At 46.0% G+C, this 23,529-nt stretch overlaps 1 protein-coding gene across 1 annotated transcript in view; it reads left to right on the top strand.

The window, feature by feature from the left end:
* Window positions 1-23,529, top strand: part of DTNBP1 (dystrobrevin binding protein 1) — a 231,658-nt gene that overhangs the window by 39,666 nt on the left and 168,463 nt on the right. Inside the window, exon 6 of the mRNA XM_040353753.1 lies at window positions 22,798-22,930. Coding sequence (XP_040209687.1) covers window positions 22,798-22,930 — 133 coding nt within the window. The remainder of the gene's footprint in view (window positions 1-22,797; window positions 22,931-23,529) is intronic.

Genomic DNA, 23,529 nt, shown 5'->3' with positions numbered 1-23,529 from the left:
AGACTCCTATGAATTGCTGCTGTTAGCTAAAAATTACACACTGCACATCTTTAAGCTCAGCTGCTGAGAGATAAACAGTTGAAGTTTCCCCTCTCCCTGCGGCTGCTCTTGTGCTGAAGACAACACTGAAGCGTTTGTATTAATCTGGCAGTGTCTACTCCACACATATCGATCTAAGAGCATCAGTCTTCTTGTGTACCAGCCGTACCAGCTTCCATACCTCATACAGTATTTCTTTGAATCCCCAAGAATTAATCCTTCCAATGTCTAAACTGTTTAATGTTGTAATAGAGCAGCTTATGTCTGTTGGAATCAATATTTGAGTTTGCTCCACAAATTGCATCTCATTTATAGCAGAACTGCTGACTTGCTTTTTGAAGCTCGTTGTTTTTTTTTTTTTTGTGACCTTTACTAAAGGTTCATGTACACTTCTGTTTGTAGCACATTGTAGAAAAAGGAATAATGTTTTAGGGTGGCTTTATATATTTATACATACAATTCTTTCACTGTGGCCTGTGGGCTGAATGTGGCCCTTTTGCTTCCTTTCTTGCCTTTATCCCACCCTTGGGGCATTCTTCCTTCCTCTGACACCAACACTGCAGCACTATTCCTCCCATTGACACCAAAGGGGAGCCAATGATGGGACACTATTTCTTCCACTGACACCTATGAAGTAAATCTTACGCCCACTGACCACCAAACCTTTGGCATTGTTTACTTCCACTGATGTAAGGGCATTTTCTACTCCCCCTGGACACAGTCTGGCCACCCTAAAGTTCTAAGAGCGGTAAACTGGCTCTTTGTTTTGAAAATGTTAAGACCTCCTGTTGTAATGTCATCAAGCCCATTATAAATGTAGCAGGTTGGTTACTCCTCTGACCCATTCAGTCGTGTGTATAAATTCCAGTTTATCCAGTTTAAGGCTATTCAGGCTTTTTAAGAATTTTATTCAGAACTGTTAAGAATAGCTTTGTAAATGTGGGTGTGTGTGTGTATATATAGACACGCAGTAAAACCTTGGCTTGCGAGCATAATTTGTTGCAGAAACATGCTTGTGATCCAAAGCACTTGCATATTAAAGCAAATTTCCGCATAAGAAATAATGGAAAATCAAATGATTTGTCCCACAACCATTTATTCATAAGTCCTTCAGTTTTATAGTCCATATGAAAAGATTATAGCAATGTGATGGGTTGTGTAACCAAAAAATTGTCCATCCATAAATGGAAGCCTCCACAAGGGGATTAGAAGCAATGTCCAGCAGGAGCTACAGAGTATAAAAGAGAAGAGTAGCAATATGGTTACATTTAATGAAGGTACAACATTTGGCAACTCACATGGTTGATGATTAAGTGGCACATGGCATAGGCATCCAGGGTAAAGCTGTCCACATAGCTTTACCCCACAGCACCGGCTCTCACCGCTGTCAGTCTGCAATTGTGACCGGGAAGACTACCCCGCAGTAGAGCCTATTCGAAAGCGAGGCTTGAACCGGTCATGGAGTGCAGCGTGTAAGGGATGACGTCGATGGCGGGAAGGAGGATGGTTTATGTGGACAGCTTTACCCCAGATTCCTGCATACTTGGATGCGCCTGTTTTAATCATCAGCCATGTGAGTTGATAAATGTTGTACCTTCATTAAATGTAACCATATTGCTTCACTTAGAGGTGCCTCTCTTCTCTTTTATACTCTGAAGCTCCTGCTGGATTTTGTTTCTAATCCCCTTGTGGAGGCTTTCATTTGTGGATGGACATTTTCTCAAATAACTTTTTATTGAAAATAGTTGCTTGCAACATACAAAAGCATAGGATATAGCATGAGGGAAGATGTACAAAATAAGACACAAATCTGCGTACGTTGCAGGCCTTCAAGTAATGACAAGTATGGTTTGTTGTTGCACTGCTAAACATTAGTAAGCACAAACCTGAAGTTAAATCTGCTATATCATAGAAGCATACCTTAGAACACTGCAAAACGTTAAACCTGAAGGGAGTAACGGGTACTCACGGAAGAAAGGAGAGAGAAAAAAGAAGGGGGGATAGGGAAGAAAGGAGAGAGAGAGAGAGAGAGGGGTTATGGAAACAGCTCGTTTACCTGGTTATAGTGGGTCCTCCCGAAGGCGCCACGGCTCCCAGACAACGTCATGGGCCTCCAGCCTGTCCTGTATCCTGGCAGTCATTCTCTCCATCAGCTCCACATCCTTAATTCTAGCGTATAAAGCCTCAGGGGTGGGGGGAGAGCGATTTTTCCAGTTGAGGGCTATGAGACCGCTTGCAGCTGTGAGAATATGGCGTGTCAACTTTTTGTAGGGTTTAGAGACTCTCAGGGGTGACAGGCCCAAAAGGAAGAATTTGGGGCACATGGGGACCTGCGTGTCCAAGAGACGGCCCAGCAGTTGTTGGACTACAGTCCAGTAGGGGGAGATCATTAGGCAACTCCAATAGATATGAAAGAGGGAGCCCCTATCTGTTTGACATTGCCAACAGCGATCTGAGCTAGTGGGGTATATGGTGTGAAGTACGTCAGGGGTCATATACCAGAGGAAAAGTACAAATTTTATATGCGTAAATTTATATGCGTTCTCCTTGTATAACGTACAAAGTGAACTCTTCGCCGCCTGGGACTATATTATCCGCCATTGCTCTGCAGGTATTACCTCATTGCGGGCTTTTTCCCATCGGATCATATAGGAGTGTTTACCCTGGGATTCTAGTGGATGGACATTTGTGATATGATGCTACTCTTGGATCAAGACATCGCTTGTATATCAAGTCAAAATGTATTAAAAAATGTAGCTTGTCTTTCAAAACACTTTAAAATCAAGTTATGCCGTGTACACAAGATCAGACATTCCGACAACAAAACCATGGATTTTTTTTCCGACTGAATATTGGCTCAAACTTGTCTTGCATGCACACGGTCACACAAATGTTGTCGAAAATTCCGAACGCCAAGAACGTGGTCACGCACAACACTACGACGAGCCGAGAAAAATTAAGTTCAATGATTCAGAGCATGTGTTGAATTGATTCAGAGCATGCGTAGGATTTTTGTGTGACGGAATTGCATACAGACGATTGGAACTTTTGTTGTCGGAAAAATTGAGAACCAGCTCTCAAACATTTGTTGTCGGAAATTCCGACAGCAAATGTCCGATGGAGCATGCACATGGTCGGATTTTCCGACAACAAGCTCACATCGAACATTTGTTGTCAGAAATTCCGACCGTGTGTACGCGGGATTACACTCAACTTGCTGTGTGTGTGTGTGTGTGTGTGTGTGTGTGTGTGTGTATGTATGTGTAATATATATATATGTGTAGCGCTACCCCCGGAGGAGCCGCCGGTTAAATTTGGGATCGGCGTACTTAAGTTACCTCTGTGATGTGTCTAGGGATAATGAGAGCAGTAATAAAATGTCCAGGCTGTTGGTTGACGTTTTCCGGTCAACACGACCAACATGTCAACTTGAGGTAGACAGGACAGGTTGGTGAAAGAAGAATGAACTTCACAGAATCAGGCTATGGATAAGTAAAAGCAGTCCTTCCTCGTCGCCACTTCAACCGAAGTGGGTAAAGTGCCCCCGGACAGGTCCCTCTCACGTACCTGGCAGCCAGAGCGCCACTTAGAACTTCTGGGAAGGAACAAGTCTCTGCCACAAACTTGGCTCTAATTAAATTTTGGGGTTAAAGATGAGACCTCTGCCACAGGCCTAGTACTTGAAAGTTTGGACGGTAGAGCGAATCCTCCCAATGTATCTTTTTGGGGTCACCAAATGACAGTCTGAATACAACCTGTCAGTGTCCGGTCACCCAGATCCCAGATGGTTCGTTCAAGCCCTATTGGATCACCTGCCTCCGGGTTCTCCTCAGACCGATCCCCCACCGAACAGCACCCAGCTTGGGATCTTCTCAATAGAGATGGGGAACCCAGTAAGTCACTGGGGCCCCCTTTGTAGCATCAGTTGCTCCGGGCCTTAGGAGCCCAGAATAATTAGACACTCACCTGTTCCACGATCCAGCGATAAGGGTGCAGGAAGCCTCGCTCCTCTTCGAGACGCCGGCATTCTAACTGTGGGCACCCAGCAAGTCACGCTATGAATGGCCTGGCAATCTTCTGGGACCTGTGACGTGTCCCAGAAGATTGCAGGGAGGGAGTGGGGAGAGGTGATCTTCCTTCTGGCACCGTGGAGCCAGGGAAAGAAGTGGGTGTTGGGTGCCTGTAAAAACAGGGTACCCACTTCTCCCAAAATTGCCAAATTTGGCATGTCAGGGGGTCACCGGTACTTAAAGTAAAAAGTCCCATTTTTGGGTGGAACTCCGCTTTAAATAGTCATATGTACAGTAATCTCATATTTACTTGACTAACAACAAACAAAAGTTAAAGTGGTACTCCACTCCCTCCACCCTTACATTTATTATTATTATTATTATTATTATTATTTAGGTACTTGTATAGCGCCATCAATTTACGCAGCGCTTTACATATACATTGTACATTCACATCAGTCCCTACCCTCAAGGAGCTTACAATCTAAGGTCCCTAACTCACATTCATATACTAGGGCCAATTTAGGCAGAAGCCAATTAACCTATCAGCATGTCTTTGGAGTGTGGGAGGAAACCCGCGCAGGCACAGGGAGAACATGCAAACTTCAGGCAGGTAGTGTTGTGGTCGGGATTCGAACCAGCGACCCTTTTTACTGCTAGGCGAGAGTGCTACTCACTAAACCACTGTGCTTACATGTGAATGTTTTCCCTCTTACCTGTATTCCTGTGTTATTTTCAAAACACTTGCCCAAATACAGGGTTGTCCCACTGTGATCTGCTGTTCAGGCACAATACAAGCGGGTCCCCTACCGCTATCTTGGACCTCTTCATCTTGCTGCCCCTTCAGGCTGCTCTGTGTGCTGATCTTGCAGCTCCCTGGGAAATGTGATGCAAGTATCCCTGGAACCTTCTGGACCAATGACCCGTCATTCTGTCCCAAGCTTAAAATGTTGGCGAAAAGGCAGTAGCAAAAATTTAGAAACATAGAAAATAAATTTTACAAATTCCCACGTTTCTGCTTGGGGGGGGGGGGGGGGGGGTTTTAAAACTGAACCAACTTAATTTTTACAGTAAAGTTCTACTTTGTTTTGTTTTTTTGTTAATAAGTGTGATAAACAAAGATGATGTATATTAAAAAAAAGACGTTATTTTTTTTATCCATTTCTTACATGGCCTTTTCTTGCTCAAGTGCCTGTTTAGGTGCACTCCAAAGTATTTGGGGCCCATTTTACACGATGCCATGTTTACAAAGGACCCCTTCATCAAGGAAGTAGTAACTACTGCCTTGCTGAAGCATTTTTTTGCAGCCCCAAGACTTTTACTTTGCACTTTTATTATGTGCAAATCCATTGGCTGAGCTATTATGCTATATTATTCATGTATGTACATCAATTTTAATAAACATTTATACTGTTACTTTTTTGGTACTCAGTGGCAAACTGTGACCACCTCATTTAAAGTCCCAAGGGCGACTTTTCTGTAGAAGACTTGGTACTTTTGGTTTTGCGACAATAAATTGTATTTATTACAGGTATTTATATAGTGGCAACAATTTACATTTTGTACATTTACATCAGTCCTTGCCCTCATGGAGCTGACAATCTTATAGTCCTTGTCTACCATGCACCCAAGTACATTCTAGGACCAATATAGACAGGAGCCAGTTAACCTAGCTGTATGTCTCTGAAGTGTGGGAGAAAACCAGTGTACCCAGAGAAAGCCCAGGCAAGCACAGGGAGAACATGTAAACTCTACGCAGGTAGTATCCTGTTTTGGACTCAATTTGAGCCCATATGTTGTACTACACATTTAAAGTGGAGGTTCACCCTATAAAACATTTCTATCACTACATCCAGCCCAGTTCTGCATATAAAATGACACCGACCTTTTTTTTGTTTTTTGCCGTAGATAGCGTTTAGCCGTGGAATTCACCGCGGGAGTGGGCGTTCCTATTGACATGCCAATTGATTGACATGCTAAACGACGGCGCACACAGCGCGTCACGACTTCCCGAAAGAAGCTCGGGTCGGCTCTGCTCTATTCGGCGCCGGTGTACATTAAAGGGTGAACCTCCCCTTTAATGTAGTACATTGTTGTGAAAAAAGCATTAGGATTATATGGACATTTTGAGATTTGCTGATTGCATAATTGTTCTATTTCCTTGATTTAAATGATCAACAAGGGAACTAGCATTTTAGAAGGCCAGCAAAGGCAACCTATGTTTTTCTGTCATGAAAGGTACCCTTTAAGGCCTGGAACTTAGAAACACAGTTTTAGAGCACTTGTAATGTCTGAAGCTGGTTTATTGCAGCTTTGAGTCCCTTGGAGTCCCTTTGGAGGTGACCCTAAAATGTCTGCTTCAGGAAAAAGTATCCCATAAACATTTTCTCTTGCACCTGTTGAAATCTCACAGTGCTTTGCCTCTTTGTTGTAGATAATAAAATAGCCTGTATGCTCAGTCATATAAGGTAGTCTATCAAAGTAAAGGAATTCAGACCTTGCAGTAGAGCTGCACGATTCTGGTCAAAATGAGAATCACGATTCTTTTGCTTAGACTAAAGATCACGATTCTCAAAAACTGAATACCAGACCCCCCCCCAATAAATTAATAAATAAACCTGTGATTTATCTGAAAATATGAAAATATGAATATATAAAAAACAGACCAGTGAGAAGTCTATAATGTTAAAGACCATATAACTTTGATTCTGCTTTTTTCATAGGAGTTATATGGTCTTTAACATTATAGATAGACATATCACTGATCTCTTTTTTTATACATCAGAAGCAGTACCGCTACCAACCATTGGGTGGCGCATGGATACACACAGTTGTACAGAACTGTGAGAAAGATTAATGCATCAGAAGCAGTACCGCCAGCAACCACTGGGTGGCGCATGGATACACACTACAGTTGTACAGATCTGCAGGAGAAGCCCAGGCATCCATCCAGCGGTGCAGGCTGCTGACGTCGGTTCCGATATCGGCGCCATTTGCGTTCCACGCTGGTTACGTGGAACCGGCCGTGAAACGGAAGAATCGCGGGTCATCCTGCGGGGAGATCGCGGGTGGGGAGAATCGAGATCGCAATTCTCTCCGTGATTAATTGTGCAGCTCTACCTTGCAGTAGGGTTGCCACCTTTTCTTCAAGCCAAATCCGAACACTTTAGCAGCGCACAGCATGGCACCCCAACAGCGGTGAGATTTTTTTGCTGTGATTGTCACCCGACAAATTGCGGCAAAATCACATAAACAGAATTGTAGGATGCCTGTCATCCAAAATAAGTTTTGCTTTGCGATTGGGGTGCCATTATCCCCACCCCCTCCTATTACAAATCTTCTTCACCTACCGGCACAAATCCTCCTGCTTTCAATATCCCCATGGCAGCCGACAGAGGGTATCACGGGGCCCCAGCACACAGGAGGGCCTGGACAGCAGGAGGTTCGGAGCGGCGGGCCTGGGGTGCAAATACAGAGGATGGGGGGTGCAAATACAGAGGATGGGGGGTAATTACAGAGGAGGGGTGCAAATGCAAAATAGGAGGGAACAATTACAGAGGAGGGGGTTGCAAATACAAAGGGGGGGAAACACAGAGGAGGAGGGGGGTGCAAACACAGAGGGGGGGCGAACACAGAGGAGTCAAAACAGTCAAAAGGGAGAGAGAGAGGTGACAGGCAGCTGCTGGTGCGGAAGTTTTTAATAAAATAAATGCTTAAAAACAATCCACTCACTCTTCATGTTCGAGCTGTAGGCATGTCAGTCTGAAGTCAGCTGTCCCATTCTCCCCTCTGATCCACGCTGCTGTTTCACTGAATCGCTGGAGGAAACAGAGACCAGCGGGAAACTCATGTGAACTGTCAGCCTCTGATGGAGGCGTGGTTAAGCCTCCGGAATGCTCTGATTGGTCACAGCACCCCAGTCTGACAGCTCACTGCAGTTTCCCCATGGCTCTGTATCCTTGGCTTCCTCCAGCGATTCAGTGAAACAGCAGCGTGGATCGGAGGGGAGAATGGGACAGCCGACTTCACAGACTGACATGCCTACAGCTCTAACTGTCTAACATGGAGAGTAAGTGGATTGTTTTTAAGCATTTATTTTAGTAAAAACTTCCGCACCTGCAGCTGTCTGTCGCGTCTCTCTCCCCCTTATGTTTTAATTGCTCTGTAATTGCTTCTCCCGCCAGCCGCTCCGATCTCCCTGCTATCCGGGTCCCCCTGTGTGCTGGGGCTCATAAAAGGAGGCCCCATGGTACCCCCTGTCACCTGGAAATGGTGTCCGGGTGTGAGGCAGAGGGAGACCCAGGCACAGCCTCCTAATCACGTACTATCCGGGTCCAAACTGGACAGGTGGCAACCCTACCTTGCAGGGCAAATGTGTTGATCCTTGCTTTGGTGTGACCTTGTGTAATTTTATGCAAAGTTCACTGAATGTATCTAATTATGCACCCAAATATGAAATGGCATTTTATTATGCTAAACATTAAATAAATTCAATGATGTGGTGATAATGTTCATTGTACCACTTACATATGAGCATACTTGTATAGTTTTAAAGGACTCCAGTCCTCGTTTTCTCAGTCGGCATCTCTCTAACTGCTTAAAAGGGAGAAAAATTTAAATACTGTAGCTGCTGACTTTTTTAATATAAGGACACGGCCCTGTCCAGGGATCCAGCGATGTACTCACCCGAGCCAAATCTTCAATCTGCTTCGGGTGCTGGCACCAGAATCTCAAGTAAGGGAAAGTGATACTTAAGGTTTGCGCTGTGCTTTGTGAATGGTTCTGTAGTCTTCCGGGGCCTGTGATGTGTCCCAGAAGGCTGTGGGGAAAGGAGGGGGGCGCGGCATATCTGACCGGAAGTGGGAGCGGGTACTTGTCAATATACGTTGCCCTTTAAGTGCCCAGCCGTGGATCACTCACCGCCGCAGGTGCGCGACCCGGTCCAAAGCTCCGTGACCGCACCCACGGACCCTTTTACCGCTGGTGTCCCACGATCGGTCACAGGAGCTGAAGAGCGGGGAGAGGTGAGTGTAAACACACCTTCCCCGTTCTTCTCTGTGGCAGTGTCACTGATCGTCTGTTCCCTGTTATAGGGAAAGACTATCAGTGATGTCACATGTCCAGCCACGCCCCCCTACAGTAAGAATCACTCCATTAGGGCACACTTAACCCCTTAGTGCCCCCTAGTGGTTAACCCCTTCACTGCTATTGTTATTTTTACAGTAATCATGCATTTTTATAGCACTTTTCGCTGTGAAAATTACAATGGTCCCAAAAATGTGTCAAATGTGTCCGCCATTATGTCGCAGTCATGAAAAAAATCGCTGATTGTTGCCATTACTAGTAAAAATAAATTAATAAAAATGCCATAAAACTATACTTTATTTTGTAAACGCTATAACTTTTGCGCAAACCAATCAATAAACGCTTATTGCGATTTATTTATTTTTTTCCCAAAAATAAGTAGAATACGTATCGGCCTAAACTGAGGAAAAAATATTTTTTTATATATTTTTGGGGGATATTTATTATCGCAAAAAGTAAAAAAATATAGAATTTTTTTCAAAATTGTCGCTCTATTTTTGTTTATAGCGCAAACAATAAAAAACTGCAGAGGTGATCAAATACCACCAAAAGAAAGCTCTATTTGTGGGAAAAAAAGGACGCCAATTTTGTTTGGGAGCCACGTCGCACGACCACGCAATTGTCAATTAAAGCGACGCAGTGCCGAATCGCAAAAAGGGGCCAGGTCCTTTTACCTGCATAATGGTCCGGGTCTTAAGTGGTTAAGTGTGCGTTTAGAAAAGTTAAACCTATAGTACGATTTGATTTGATTTTTTTTTTTTTTTTTTTTTTCGAGGAAATGGATAAGCACAAATTTACTATAAACTTGTAAACTTGTTTCTGACACTCTTTCCAGTTGTTTATAGCTGAGCGTAACTCAAACATTACAAAAGAGCTACAGTAAGCCAGCAATGGCTTGCTCTTCCAAGCAATACTTGGGCATGATTTGCAATGCCTGTTTCCCAGCTGTCCTTAGGAAATGACAGGTGAAATATTCAGGTTGCTTTAATGAATACACCAATATTTTACCTAGGCCTATAGGAAACAGTGGACTGGGCAATTAGGAGTAACAGATTAGGGTCTAAATGTTGCTGTCATACTGTCTTTTTACAGTAATAAAAGTTTTGCATGCATTGCTATTACAGAGGTTTAATTCATGGTGTTAATTTTCTGACATCTGTGTTTCCTTTCTGTACGTTGATTTGCTTAATTTATGTGTGCTGTTGCGTGGGCAGTCTGTGTGCTGCTCATTTCCATGAGAAGTTGTTTCAGTGTATGTTCTGTTTTGGTTGGATTAATACTTGACGTGATTGTAGCCGTATTAGTGCAATTGTGATAGAGAAAATTTAGTACTGTCCGTGATACTTTTTTTATTTGCACTAACATACAATTTTTCAGGACAAGCTTTCGGGGTGTTACCCCTTCTTCAAGGTCCAAGCAGTACTGATTCACAATTTTTTGGCAGAATGTTAAAACAAAACAAGGAACAAAAAAATCTCAGAGGGAAAGGAAAAAAAACAAACACATACAAATCAATGGTAATAAAGATAACATCAGAGTTAGTGAGATAAGACAGAGGGAGAGCTAAAGACTTGAGGGGGGGGGGGGGGTTTTAGTCACAGAGGGGGGTCATAAAACTGTAGTATAATGGGTAAGGAAACCAATATCTAAATTTAGGCCATTAGTTTTTGTGTCAAAAAGAATTATCATTCTTAGTTCAAACGTTTTCCTTTCCTGGATAGTTCTGAAATTCCCTTTAAGAACTAAAACATTAAGGTCTTCTATAGTGTGGTCAGGTTGTGAGAAATGATGTCCCACAGGTGTGCATAAACTGTCTTCCTTATGTTCCTTGATGGTATGTCTGTGCAAATTCATCCTCGCTTGCAACTTCTGTCCTGTTTCACCAACATAAGATCCTTTGCCACACCTTTTGCATTGGATAAGGTACACAACATTACTTGAGGTACAGTTGTATGATCCCATGATATTGAAGGTCCCATTTCTGTGTGTGACACCTTTGGATAGATTGATCTGGTTGCATAGTTTGCAGCGTTTTTTATTGCATGGAAGCAAACCCTGCAATAACCATGCTTTCACTCTGCTTTAGAGGAGGATTTTGTTTCATTGCCTATGCTCTCATTGTTATCCTGAATTAGTTATTTTATACCCCTGATCTTCTATAATTATTATATACAGGTCAAGTGTGGCAAAGCAGGAGGAGGATGACGCATAGCTAGCATAACACAATTTTTTCATATCTTCCTTTTAAATCTGTGTTCAGCCAGATATACTGCTTTATTTTAATGGGTCTTTTTACTATGGTAGCATACAAATGATTATCAGCGAGGATGATGTTAGACGGGGGTTGTTGGCATCATTTACGCATAAACATAAGGCAAACTCCATAAATTATGTGATAATTAAGGACAGTTGGCAGTTATTTTCCTTCATGACCATGTGTCTAGTTTCTTCCAAGTGGTTAGAGCAGGGGTGTGCAACTGCAGCCCCCCAGCTGTTGTGGAACTACATGTCGGTTACTGGCAGAGGCATGATCTAACGTGTAGTTCTACAAAAGATAGAACCACAGTTGCCCACACCTGGGTTAAGGTGTGACATTTGTTTGCTTTTACAGTTGTAATCAGAAGGTTGAGATTGGTGTAGTATGCCTCCCTTTGTTGTCCATGTGATTTGGAGATCTCCCTGACTGGTAAAATGGTTGTCACTGTGACCTTTAGACCCCGTTCACACAGGCAGCAAGGGCACAGTAAAAATAGGCAGTTGATCTGTGTCACCGCTCGGGTCCATTAACATTGCTGCAGCCTTAATGTTTTATGGTGCTGCAAATTTTACTCACCATGTCGCATTTGGCAGGCATCTTGCTTGACAAATGCACTAAAGTCTCTGGAACTGAGCAGCAACTGCAAGCCAAATGCATGTGACAGAGTTGCGGAACTTCTTTTTAATGTGAAATCTAGGATAAAAAAAAATTCAATTAATTAAATCTGTGTTTTTTATTTTATTTTTATTTATTTATTTTAGAATGATTTTCTAGTAGGATAATTCCCATTTAAATAACAGAGATATATCCTTTAGGGTAGTTCAGACCATTGTGTTGTGTTAGCGTACATTGGTTCTATACGGTGCTATCCATTCTGAATGGCAGCTCAACATACCTGTTCAGCACACTGTAAGCCAGTGCATTATTGTGTTTTCAAATTTGCTGTATATTTGTGTAGCGGGTGTCTCGTTTCTCCCGCGACCCCGCCAAGCTGGCTATCGCGAGTACACGAGCATTTCACAGAGGGAGAGCTGCCTGTCAGTTTCCCCCCCTCTCCTTTCTCTTCAATAACTGCATATAAACACAGGCATCTTCCCACTCTCCACCTTCCTCCCTTGTGCTCCTATTGGCAGGAGAGGAGCTAATTAAAGGCACAGTTACAGCAGCCAATCAGAGGGACTGTACTAAGCTGCAGGAAGCAGCTGCAAAGGAGTCTGGAATATGAAGTCTCAGCTCAGAGCGGCCTCACTGACTATTAAAGAGGCAGGACTATAAATCCCAGTATGCTCTGCTGACAGGAAAGGAAATGCTCCATTTCTCTTCCGTTCATGGACGGACATGGCAGCAATTGACCTTAGGGTATTATCCTCCCTTTTAGGAGATTGACTAGGCAGAAAAACAGCATGTTAAGTGTTAAACACTCCAAACAGCATAGTACCTCCCAGGGGGTGGTTCCCCCGGGTACATGCCCCATTTTCTGTTCTGCAGCCCCATTTTTTTTCTGCCTAGCAAGGAGATGGCATGGCTCCTCTGGGCCCATGTGCTCTGAGGCTTTTTTTGCAATTTTCTTGCTTTTCTTTTTCCTGCATTTTTGGATCCTGAGATCTACAATCAACTGCCGACTGGGTGACAGGCTGGATCCTCGATCCTCGTAGTCCCTCCAAGTTCGGCCAGCGAGCGTGTGCCGGCCTTTAGCTACGCGCTGGGCCGTCCACGACATGCCCCGTTGCTCCAGGGGTGGCCGGTGAGCTATACGCTCCAGGGCACACATATGACCGGGCTCTATGTCCGTGTCACAGTGTGCCAGGCCGACAGCCATGCCGTAACTGCGGGACGTTGGTTCTGTCCGGGATGCCTCCAGCCGGTGGTCGCAGGACGGGTAAGTAGCAGTCCACTTGCTTTGGCGGGGTGGTGCGGCTGGTGCATTCCTGGGGAGGTCGATCGGGGGTCCGCCCTGCTTTCCTCTCTCCCTTCCTCTCCCTCCTTCCCTGCGTTCTGGGTGGTCGGCCGTGAGGTAGGGGGTCCGACTGGGGGCTGTGTCTGCTATCGGGGGTGCTGTTTTACTGCCATGTGTGTGGGGGGGCCTGCTGTGTGTTTTTCACTGTGTCACTGTGTGTGTTTTTACTGTGCGACGGCCATTTTCTTGTAGCCCATATGCTCTTTTTGCATGTTGGTGGCCATTTTGGATGGGGTTTTTGCCTCTAGTGGCTAGAATAACGGCGTGAACGGCTCCAACACACTTCCTAAGGGACGGCACAGCGCAGACAGCAGCAGTACATCCTGGACGGGTGGTGAGTCCTCTGGGGGGTCCCCTGTTATCTGCTGCGGCCGGGAGGGTGGCCTGTGGGTCTTGCCTTGCAGTCCAAGGCCGGCTATTGGGTGGGTCAGCAAGGCGTCTGAACCGGATGCTTCTCCCTCAGACATGCCGGTATTAACCCTTCGTGCCCCTGTTCCTGCGGCCTCTGTGGATGCTATGATGGCAGTCCTTGAGGAGTTTGTTGTCAGTATTGAAGTGGCACGTGGCCAGAGGGGGGGGGGGTAAAAAGCGCCCCCGCCTTCTTCTGGGGATGCCTCTGACACGGAATCGGGTCCTGCTACTGCTTCCACTCCTGGTTCTGAGGTATCAGAGGATGCAGGCCTAGTCCACACGGACAGTAAGGATGACTCTGCATCAGGGTCAGCGCATGATAGGGCGCTAGTGGGAGCTCTTATCACTGCGGTGCGGGATACTCAAAAAATTTAGGATTCGGCGGAGACATCAGAGATGTCGGTTCCTTTTGGGTTCCTGCAAGCCGACCCGCACTGCAAAAGTGTTTCCTTGTGTTCCTTATCTGGAAAGATTTTTGTACAAGGAATGTGATAGGCCGCAAAAAGTTTTTTCTGTTCCGAAATGCTTTGCGGTCTGTTACCCTTTTGAGGAGGACTTCCTGAAAAAGTGGACCTCTCCTCCGTCAGTCGACCCCCCTGTGTCCAGACTGAACAAGGACCCCCCTGTGTCCAGACTGAACAAGGCTACAACATTACCTGTGGAAGGGGCTCCCGCTTTCAAGGACCCCGCAGATAGGAGAGCTGAGGCTGTGGCCCGCTCCATGTTCACAGTGGTGGGGTCGGCGGTGAGACCGGTCTTGGCCGGGGCTCTAGTGTCACAGACACTTACCAAACGGGCAAAGTTGTTGCTTCAGGAGTTGGAGGAGCAAGGTGCACCTTCGGACTGTGTGGTGCTGGCCGACCAGTTGGTGCAGGGCCTAAAATTTGTCTGTGAGTCGGCCCTGGATACGCTTCCCTTGCTCTCCAGGGCCTCGGCCTACGCAGTGTTGTGCCACCTTGTCTGGCTGAAGTGTTGGTCTGCAGACCAGTCTTCAAAGAAGGCCTTGGTGGATTTGCCCTTTAAGGGTGAACGGCTTTTTGGGGCGTCTCTGGATGACATCATAAAGGATGCCACGGGAGGTAAGAGCACTCTGCTCCCACAATCTGGTAAAGGGAAGGAGCCTCGCCATAGGCAGGGGCCCTCCTTTACCGCCCCCAATCGTTTTTTTTTCGTCCGCCCGGTGCGGCAGGGCGCTAAGGTGCCCGCTGAAGGGCAGAAGCGCCCCTGGTTCCGCAAGCCCAACAAACCTGCGGGAAAAGCCTGCTTCCGCATGAAGGTCTGCCCCCGCCCGTCTCGGGTGGGGGGCCGGCTTCGCAAATTCACGGCTCGGTGGAGGTCTCTTCTTTCTGACTGGTGGGTTTGCAAAGCAGTTTCCTCGGAGTACAAGATAGTTTCTCTCTTGTCCGCCAAGATTTTTTTTTCCTTCCAACCGGATCGTCAGGAGGCCCTGTTCAGGGCTGTTCAGGATCTGCTGGTCAGGGGAGTGATTGTGCTGGTTCCTTTACTGGAACGATTTCAGGGGTTTTACTCCAATCTATTTGTAGTCCCCAAGAAGGAAGGGGTCCGTCCAATCCTGGATCTCAAGGCCCTCAACTGTTTTCTCAAAGTGCAAAAGTTCAGGATGGAGTCGGTTCGCTCTGTAGTGGCGGCGGCACTTCATCAGGGAGATTTTCTGGCGTCCTTGGATATCAAGGACACGTACCTGCATATCCCCATATGCGCAAAGCACCAGAGATTTCTGCGCTTTGCGGTCGGGGAGGACCACTTTTAATTTGTGGCCCTCCCTTTCAGCCTGGCTTCAGCGCCAAGGGTTTTCACCAAGGTGCTCGCTCCGATTCTGGCCCTGCTGAGGCAGCGCAGGATTGCTATTGTGGGATACCTGGACGATCTTCTTCTGAGAGCTTCTTCAAGCTCAGAGTTAGAGGTGGATGTGTCTATCACCTGCCAGACCCTCCGGGAATTCGGGTGGCTGCTAAATGTACAGAAGTCAGTGTTGGTACTGTCTCAGCGTCTGGAATACCTGGGGGTTGGTCCTCGGAGGAGAGAGTTTTCCTTCCCACGGAGAAACTACAGACTCTGCAATCTGCGGTGCAGCGGTTGGCGACTCAGAAGTGGTCGTCGCTTCACTTTTGCATGCGAGTTCTGGGTCTGATGGTGGCCTCCTTCGAGGCGGTTTCGTATGCTCAATTCCACACTCGAGTGTTACAGAGAGAAATTCTGTCGCGTTGGGACAAGCTCCCTTCGTCTCTGGATTACCAAGTCCGGGTGAGTCGCCTGGTCAGGTCCTTCCTAGTGTGGTGGCTGACATCTCCGGTACTTCGAGCCGGGAAATCATTCCTGCCGTACCATTGGATGGTGGTCATGACAGATGCCAGTCTCTCTGGCTGGGGGGGTGTCTAGGGTGTCCAGTCAGCCCAGGGGCGCTGGACTCGGGAAGAGTCCCGCCTGCCAATCCAATGTCCTGGAACTCCGGGCGATCAGGCTGTGCCTCTCCAAGTGGTTTCTGAGACTGCAGGGCCGCCTGGTCAGGATCCAGTCGGACAATGCCACGGCTGTGGCGTATGTCAATCATCAGCTGGGCACACGGAGCTCAGCTGCAGCGGCGGAAGTCGCTCACATCCTCCGGTGGGCCGAAAAGAATGTTCCGGCTCTTTCGGTCGTGTACATTCCGGGGGTACAGAACTGGCAGGCCAACTACCGAAGTCGCCAAACGCTAGACCAGGGAGAATGGTCACTACACCCGGATGTGTCTCAGTCTGTGTCTGAAATGGGGCACTCCAGACGTGGATCTTCTAACATCCCGTCTCAATCGGAAGGTGTCACGGTTCGTGGCCAGATCAAGAGACCCGTGGGCGGATGCATCAGATGCGTTGGTGGCGCCGTGGGGTCACTATCGTCTAATCTACGCCTTTGCTCCTCTGAAGCTTCTTCCTCGTCTGCTGTGCAGAGTGGAAGCCGAGGGAATACCAACAATCCTTATCACTCCGGATTGGCCTTGCTTTCCCTGGTACACAGATCTAGTGCGTCTGGTGGCAGACGTTCCTTGGCGCCTGCCTCTGCGAGAGGATCTTCTGTCCCAGGGTCCTATCTTTCATCCTGCTTTACAGTTGTTGGCTTTAACGGCGTGGCTATTGAAAGCCAGGTGCTGAGGGATCGAGGCCTGTCTGACTCGGTGATCTCTACCATGCTGCGGGCGCAGAAGTCTACTTCACTGAAGATTTACCATCGTACGTGGAAGGCTTACATCTCTATGTGTGAGGAGATGAATTGGCACCCCGTGCATACGTGATGTCCCGGATTCTGCTGTTCTTACAGCGTGGAGTGGATCAGGCTCTCTCCTTAAGTACGATTTAAGGGGCAGATTTCGGCCTTGGCTGTTTTCTTTCAGCGACCCTTGGCGGCGCACTCTCCGGTGTGTACATTTTGTGCAGGGGGTTCGACATGTGTCCCCTCCTGTGCGTTCTCCACTGCCTCCATGGGACTTTAATTTGGTCCTCTCGGTGCTTCAACAGTCTCCGTTTGAGGATATTGGGGAAATCCCTTTATTGACTCTTTCCCAGAAGGTGTTTTTCTGGTGGCAATTACATCGATCAGACGTGCAAAAGAAGGAAAATATGGACAGCCGCACTCCAGATTCCCTACCTACATCGATCAGACGGGTTTCTGAATTAGCGGCCTTGTCTTGCAAGGCCCCTTACCTGGTCATCCACTAAGATAAGGTGGTGCTGCGGCCACAGCCGTCATTCCTTCCTAAGGTTGTTTCGGCCTTTCACATCAATGAGGACATTGTCCTTCCATCCTTGTGTCCTCGGCCGGCGTACCCAAAAGAGGCCGCGTTGCATTCCTTGGACGTGGTTCGAGCCCTACGGGTGTACCTGTCTGCTACGGCTCCGTTTTGGTCGGATTCACTGTTCGTGTCAATGACTGGTCCTAAGAAGGGTCTAGCGGTCTCGTCGGCCACCATTTCTAGGTGGATCAGGCAGGTCGTGCTTCAGGCCTATGCCCTAAAGCGGCGGGCGCCCCCCTTCCCGGTTTCGGCGCATTCGACCAGGGCGATTGGTGCCTCTTGGGCTTTCCACCATCAAGCGTCTTTTTTCCAGCTGTGTAAGGCAGCGACCTGGTCATCAGTCCACACCTTTTCAAAGTTTTACAAGGTGGATGTGAGTGCATCTTCGGATGCCTCCTTCGGCCGCAAGGTTTTTCAGGTGGCTGTTTAAGGTTGACGTTCCTCCGTTGAGGAACTCTTGTTTGTACTGCTTGTTCACGAACTGAGGCTGCAGAACAGAGAATGAGGGATGTACCCGGGGGAACCGCCCCCTGGGAAGTACTATGCTGTGTGGAGTGTTTAACACTTAACATGCTGTTTTTCTGCCTAGTCAATCTCCTAAAAGGGAGGATAATACCCTAAGGTCAATTGCTGCTGTGTCCGTCCATGAACTCAGAGAAATGGATTTTACGGTGAGTTCAAAAATCCAATTTTTCAGTCAGCAGGAGGCGGGGGAAGAGATCAGATAGAGAGGTGCTGTCTCTCAGGTGATCTCATCACGTTGTTTAGGCCTCCGCTGCCAGTCGGAACATCCAGCCTGAGAGAAAGGGATCCCAGGTGCACATCCATCATCTGAACTAGGTGTGTTAAAATAAATCCGCGCAAGTATATTTAAAGAGGGGGTTCACCCTATATAAAATTTTTTTTTTTTTTTTTTCCTCTAGCATTAAATTCGGCATAGTAGCGCGAGCTACAGTATGCCTGTCTGTATTTTTTTATCCCCGTACTCACTGTGTAATTGTATATTGAAGATTCCGGGGAATGGGCGTTCCTATGGAGAGAGAAGGTGATTGACGGCCGGCCCTGGCACGTCACGCTTCTCCGGAAATAGCCGAAATAGGCTTGGCTCTTCACGGCGCCTGCGCATAGCCTGTGCGCAGGCGCCGTGAAGAGCCGAGACCTACTCCGGCTGTCTTCGGGGAGCGTGACGTGCCAGAGCCGGCCGTCAATCATCCTCCCTCTCCATAGGCACGCCCATTCCCCGCGGGAGTCGGAATCTTCAATGTACAATAGCACAGTGAGTACGGGGATAAAAAAATACAGACAGGCATACTGTAGCTCGCGCTACTATGCCAAATGTAATGCTAGACTGTTGTTAAGGAGGGTGAACCACCGCTTTAAAAACACCAGTGACAGCAAAAGTATTTGGTATTGGACTAGGTATGGTTGAAGGCGATCAGTGGACAGCTGCCTCTACTAATTGCTTCCACCTAAGTGGAGCAAAAAAGTGTTGAGAGGAAAAAGAAAGTAGAATTGGCGCTGGTCCTATGGAGCCAGATGCTGCATAAGAGAGGCTCCTATTGTAAGGTGCAGTGTGCAAAATATACAAAATATAAGGTGCTAAATGATCCAAAGTGCCATGTGCCTGTGTAAACTACGAAAATTATTCCACAGTATGTATCATAAATGCAGCTATGAAAACCGGTGCCAATTCTACTTTCTTTTTCTTCTCAACGCATCTGAACTAGGGATCGACTGATTATCGGTACAGCCGATTATTGCAGGACGATATTGGCATTTTCACAAAAATCTGTATCAGTTGCAAACTATACCTATATTACTGATTATTGGTTTCTGTGGGCCACTCCCATCTTTTTGGGGGTCTAAAAGCCTGCAGAGTGCAAACCCAGTGCGCACGTAGGGGCATGCGTGACCCGCACACAATGTCATTACATCTCCGCGCACTGGGTCTATCGAGTTTGACGGCCTCCCTTGCCTTGAATCGACACTCAGACGGACATGCCAGCCAGCAGAAACCCACCCCCATCAAGGTGCCAGGCCAGCCAGCAGCCACCCAGCCACCCCCATCAAGGTGCCAGCCAGCAGCCACCCCCATCAAGGTGCCAGCCAGCAGCCACCCCCATCAAGGTGCCAGCCATTGTAGCAATCACCAGCAGGGTGCCAGCCAACCCACCCACAGCAGAGTGCCAGCCAGCAAGCCCACCCACAGTAGGGTGCCAGCCATTTTCTTTGCTTTTTCGAGAGCATGAAAGACCCAAAACACGTGGCAATAAAACATTAAGGTAGGTCATGAGGGACAGCCTCACCAAACGCTTTGAGAAACATGAAGAGAATGAAAATGTTGTGCTGGCATTTCTTTTGGATCCTTGATACAAACATAATGCTTTCTCTTTTGATGACATATTAGCCAAGGCAAAACAATGGCTGACAGAAGATCAACAAGAGCTGCTGGAGGTTCCTGCCAAAAGGTCAAGTGAAGAGCATGTTACTAATGTGGCAATACAGGATGCTGCAAAAACAAACGTAAAAAAAAAAGACAACGAGCAAAAGAGAATATTCATCGTGGTCAAATTGATGCCATGTTTAGCATGTTATTGGGGCCTCACGTGGAGGATTCTTCTGAATGTGCATCAATTAGCCTGGATAATGAACTTCATCTCTACTTGAAGCATCCAGTAATTGAAAGAAGTGGTGATCCTCTTCAGTGGTGGAAAGAAAATGAGTCGTGCTTCAAAAGAATTGCCTCTCATGCTAGAAGATACCTCTCTGCTCCTCCATCTGTACCAAGTGAGTGTGTTTTTAGTGAAGTGTCAGCAATATTTGAAAAAAAAAAACAGAACCCGTTTAACAGGTGAACATGTTGAAATGTTATGCTTTCTGCACTATAATATTACTCTACTTAAAGCGGGATTCCACCCGCAAATTTTTTTTTTTAAAGTCAGCAGGTACTAACAGTGTAGCTGCTGACTTTTAATAAGGACACTTACCTGTCCTACTTGCCCGCGCTGATGGCCCCCCGATGCCGATCCCACAATCGATGCAGGTTCGGCGCTGCCATTCACACTAGGGGAAACAGGCAGTAAAGCCTTACGGCTTCACTGCCCAATTCCTACTGCGCATGCGCGAGTCCCATCGTTTTTTTTTCCCATCAGTGAAAAAACTTAGAACCTGTTTTAAAATGTATCTGATGGTTGAAAAAACAATCGAAAAAAACCATCGTCTGTGGGCAAGTCCATCGGTCAAAAATCCACGCATGCTCAGAATCAAGTCGACGCATGCTCCGAAGCACTGAACTTCATTTTTCTCAGCACGTCGTAGTATTTTACGTCACCACGTTCTGACACAAACGTTTTTTTAACTGATGGTGTGTAGGCAAGACTGATGAAAGTCCGCTTCATCGGATATCTGATGAAAAAATCCATTGGTCCGTTTTCATCGAATGAACCGATCGTGTGTACAGGGCATTACAGTCAGTTATACTTTTTCTATGTTTTGGGAAGCCATTTAGGAAGTTGTTTTTCAAGCACTTTATTTTTCCCAGGATACTTTTAGACCTCGTTCACCACACCATGGTGCACTGCAGACAGAGATGCCAGTTTTGAAATCTGTGTTTTTCTCTTCCCATCATTTTTAATGCAGGTATGGTGTGAAGAACGAGCCCTTAATGTTTAATTTTTAACCACTTGTCAACCGCCGCCTGTACTTTTATGTTGGCAGAATGGCACAGCTGCGCAAAGTAATGTATATTTACGTCACTTTAAATTTCTCACCCCTGCCGCGACCTCCGTGACCTTGCCCATGGAACCTGTGGACTTTATGTCCGCCGGTGTCCCGCGAGCTGCAGAACAGGGGGATGCCTCAAAGCATCTCCCTATTCTACCTAGTTACAGGACACTGATCGTCTGCTCCCTGTAATCGGGAGCAGCGATCGGTGTCGTGTCACAGTAAGCCCAGCCCCCACACAGTTAGAGTCACTCCCTAGGACACACTTAACCCATTCCTAGCCTCCTAGTGGTTAACCCCTTCCCTGCCAGTCACATACAGTAATCGTGCATTTTTCTAAGCACTGATCGCTGTGTAAATGTGAATGGTCCCAAAATGGCGTCAAAAGTGTCCAATGTGTCCGCCACATGATAAAAATCACTGATCTCCGCCATTACTAGTAAAACAAATATATATATATATATATATATATATATATATATATATATATATATATATATATATATATATATATATATATATATATATATAATTATAAAAATGCCAACAAAATCCTATTTTGTAGACGCTATAACTTTTTCATTAACATGTTCAGTTTATACATGATTTTTGAATAATATGGGTGTTCTGAAAACTTTCAATGTAAAAAATATTATACTGGCTATCGGTAGGAGAGGTTGCCGAAATATCGATATCGGTCGATCCCTAATCTGCACCGGTGGTGAAGCGTTCCACTTGAGGTAACCAGTTGGGTCTCCCAGGACATTTCGGTTGAGGCTTGACCGCAGGATTTGGTGACAGTGCTTTTGTACATTAGCAGGAAACCTAAGACACTGCAATACAGAAGGAGTTTAATGAACACTGTATACCGACTTCATTGCTGGTAGTCATTTTGCTGACACTTGTAGTGCCACAGGGATAAAGGATAAGGCCACCCAGGAAGCATTCAAGTAGAACACTACCTCCTTTAGTTAAAGGGGAAACAAGTGCTTACTTTGACAGCACATATTAAGTTGGGCATTTGTGCAAGGATTGGAAGCATATTCATGAAGCGTTCAATATGTTTTTAATTTTTTTTTTTTACTCTCTTACTGTCAAAACACTGAAGATCAAAACTCTCAATGAACCTAAAACTTTACATTTTACAAAATTAAAGTAAACTAATGCTTTAATAAGCCATATAATTTCATAAAATGAAATCTGTAAACTACTGTTTTGGGATGTTTCAGTAATAAACAAATGAATGGTTGACATAATGGGACTTCAGCTCAGTGGACAACAAGGGTTCAGGTGAGTAAGTGGTCCTGTGCACAGATGCAAGCAGGGCTTGGGCAAACTCCAACTAACAGTGTACACCCACCTTTAGTTAAAGTACAATTTGGATCAATTTTAATGTGAACAAGTTTATTTATCCATATTTATATTACTGATTCTTTTCAACATTCATTATTTCGTATGAAAATGTATATTTTATTTTTTTATCCTGGATGTCTTTGTAACTGTGTATTTCTGCCACTGTTTGGAACAGCTTTGCTAGAACAAAGTTTTGGAGATGTAGAGCGATGTCTGTCAGAGCTGGAGGACCTGTGTGAACAGTGTGAGTTTCGGAGGTGTCAACACGTACAGTATATGCAACTAGAGAACTACAAGAAAAAGAAAAGGTTAGTATTTGTATCATGACCAGACTGTAGATGGTCAAGATGTGTCTAGAAGTCATTGTTTGTGACAAGTGTTGGCATCAATTATCTTTCCTGCTTTTTTATTTAAGTTTTAGGATGTTGTCTAGTTTCTAATGTCTAGTGTTATAGTCTTCTCCGGCAAACAGGCAGCCCACAGAGATTTTTTTTTGCTAAGGGCTCATTTACACTTGCTTCAAAATGTGGCATTAGAGACACTTTTTAAAGCGCTCTGAATGCCAGTCAAAGCATCTACAGATATAGAAAGTCGCTTTTCAGTAGAAAGATGGTAGCTGCTGGCGCGAAGGGTAAATGTTCCAAAACCTCACTGTAACTAAATAAATATATAAGCACTGTACTTCATTCATTCTACTCCTCCTTGCGTTGTCTTCTGGGACATGTGGGTGCGCTGTCTTATGGGACTTGTGTGTGTCCCAGAAGACAGACGGCAATTAAAGCGCCCCGCGACTCATGAATGCGCAGTAGGAAACAGGCAGTGAAGCCGCACGGCTCCACGACCTGTTTTCCTTACTTCGAATAGTGGCTTTTTGAGAGGCTTTTATGTAGCTTCAGCTTTGCTTTGT

The sequence above is a fragment of the Rana temporaria genome, chromosome 5 (assembly GCF_905171775.1).
Source record: "Rana temporaria chromosome 5, aRanTem1.1, whole genome shotgun sequence".
Taxonomy (NCBI): domain Eukaryota; kingdom Metazoa; phylum Chordata; class Amphibia; order Anura; family Ranidae; genus Rana; species Rana temporaria.
This window is presented reverse-complemented; position numbering and strand designations above follow the sequence as displayed.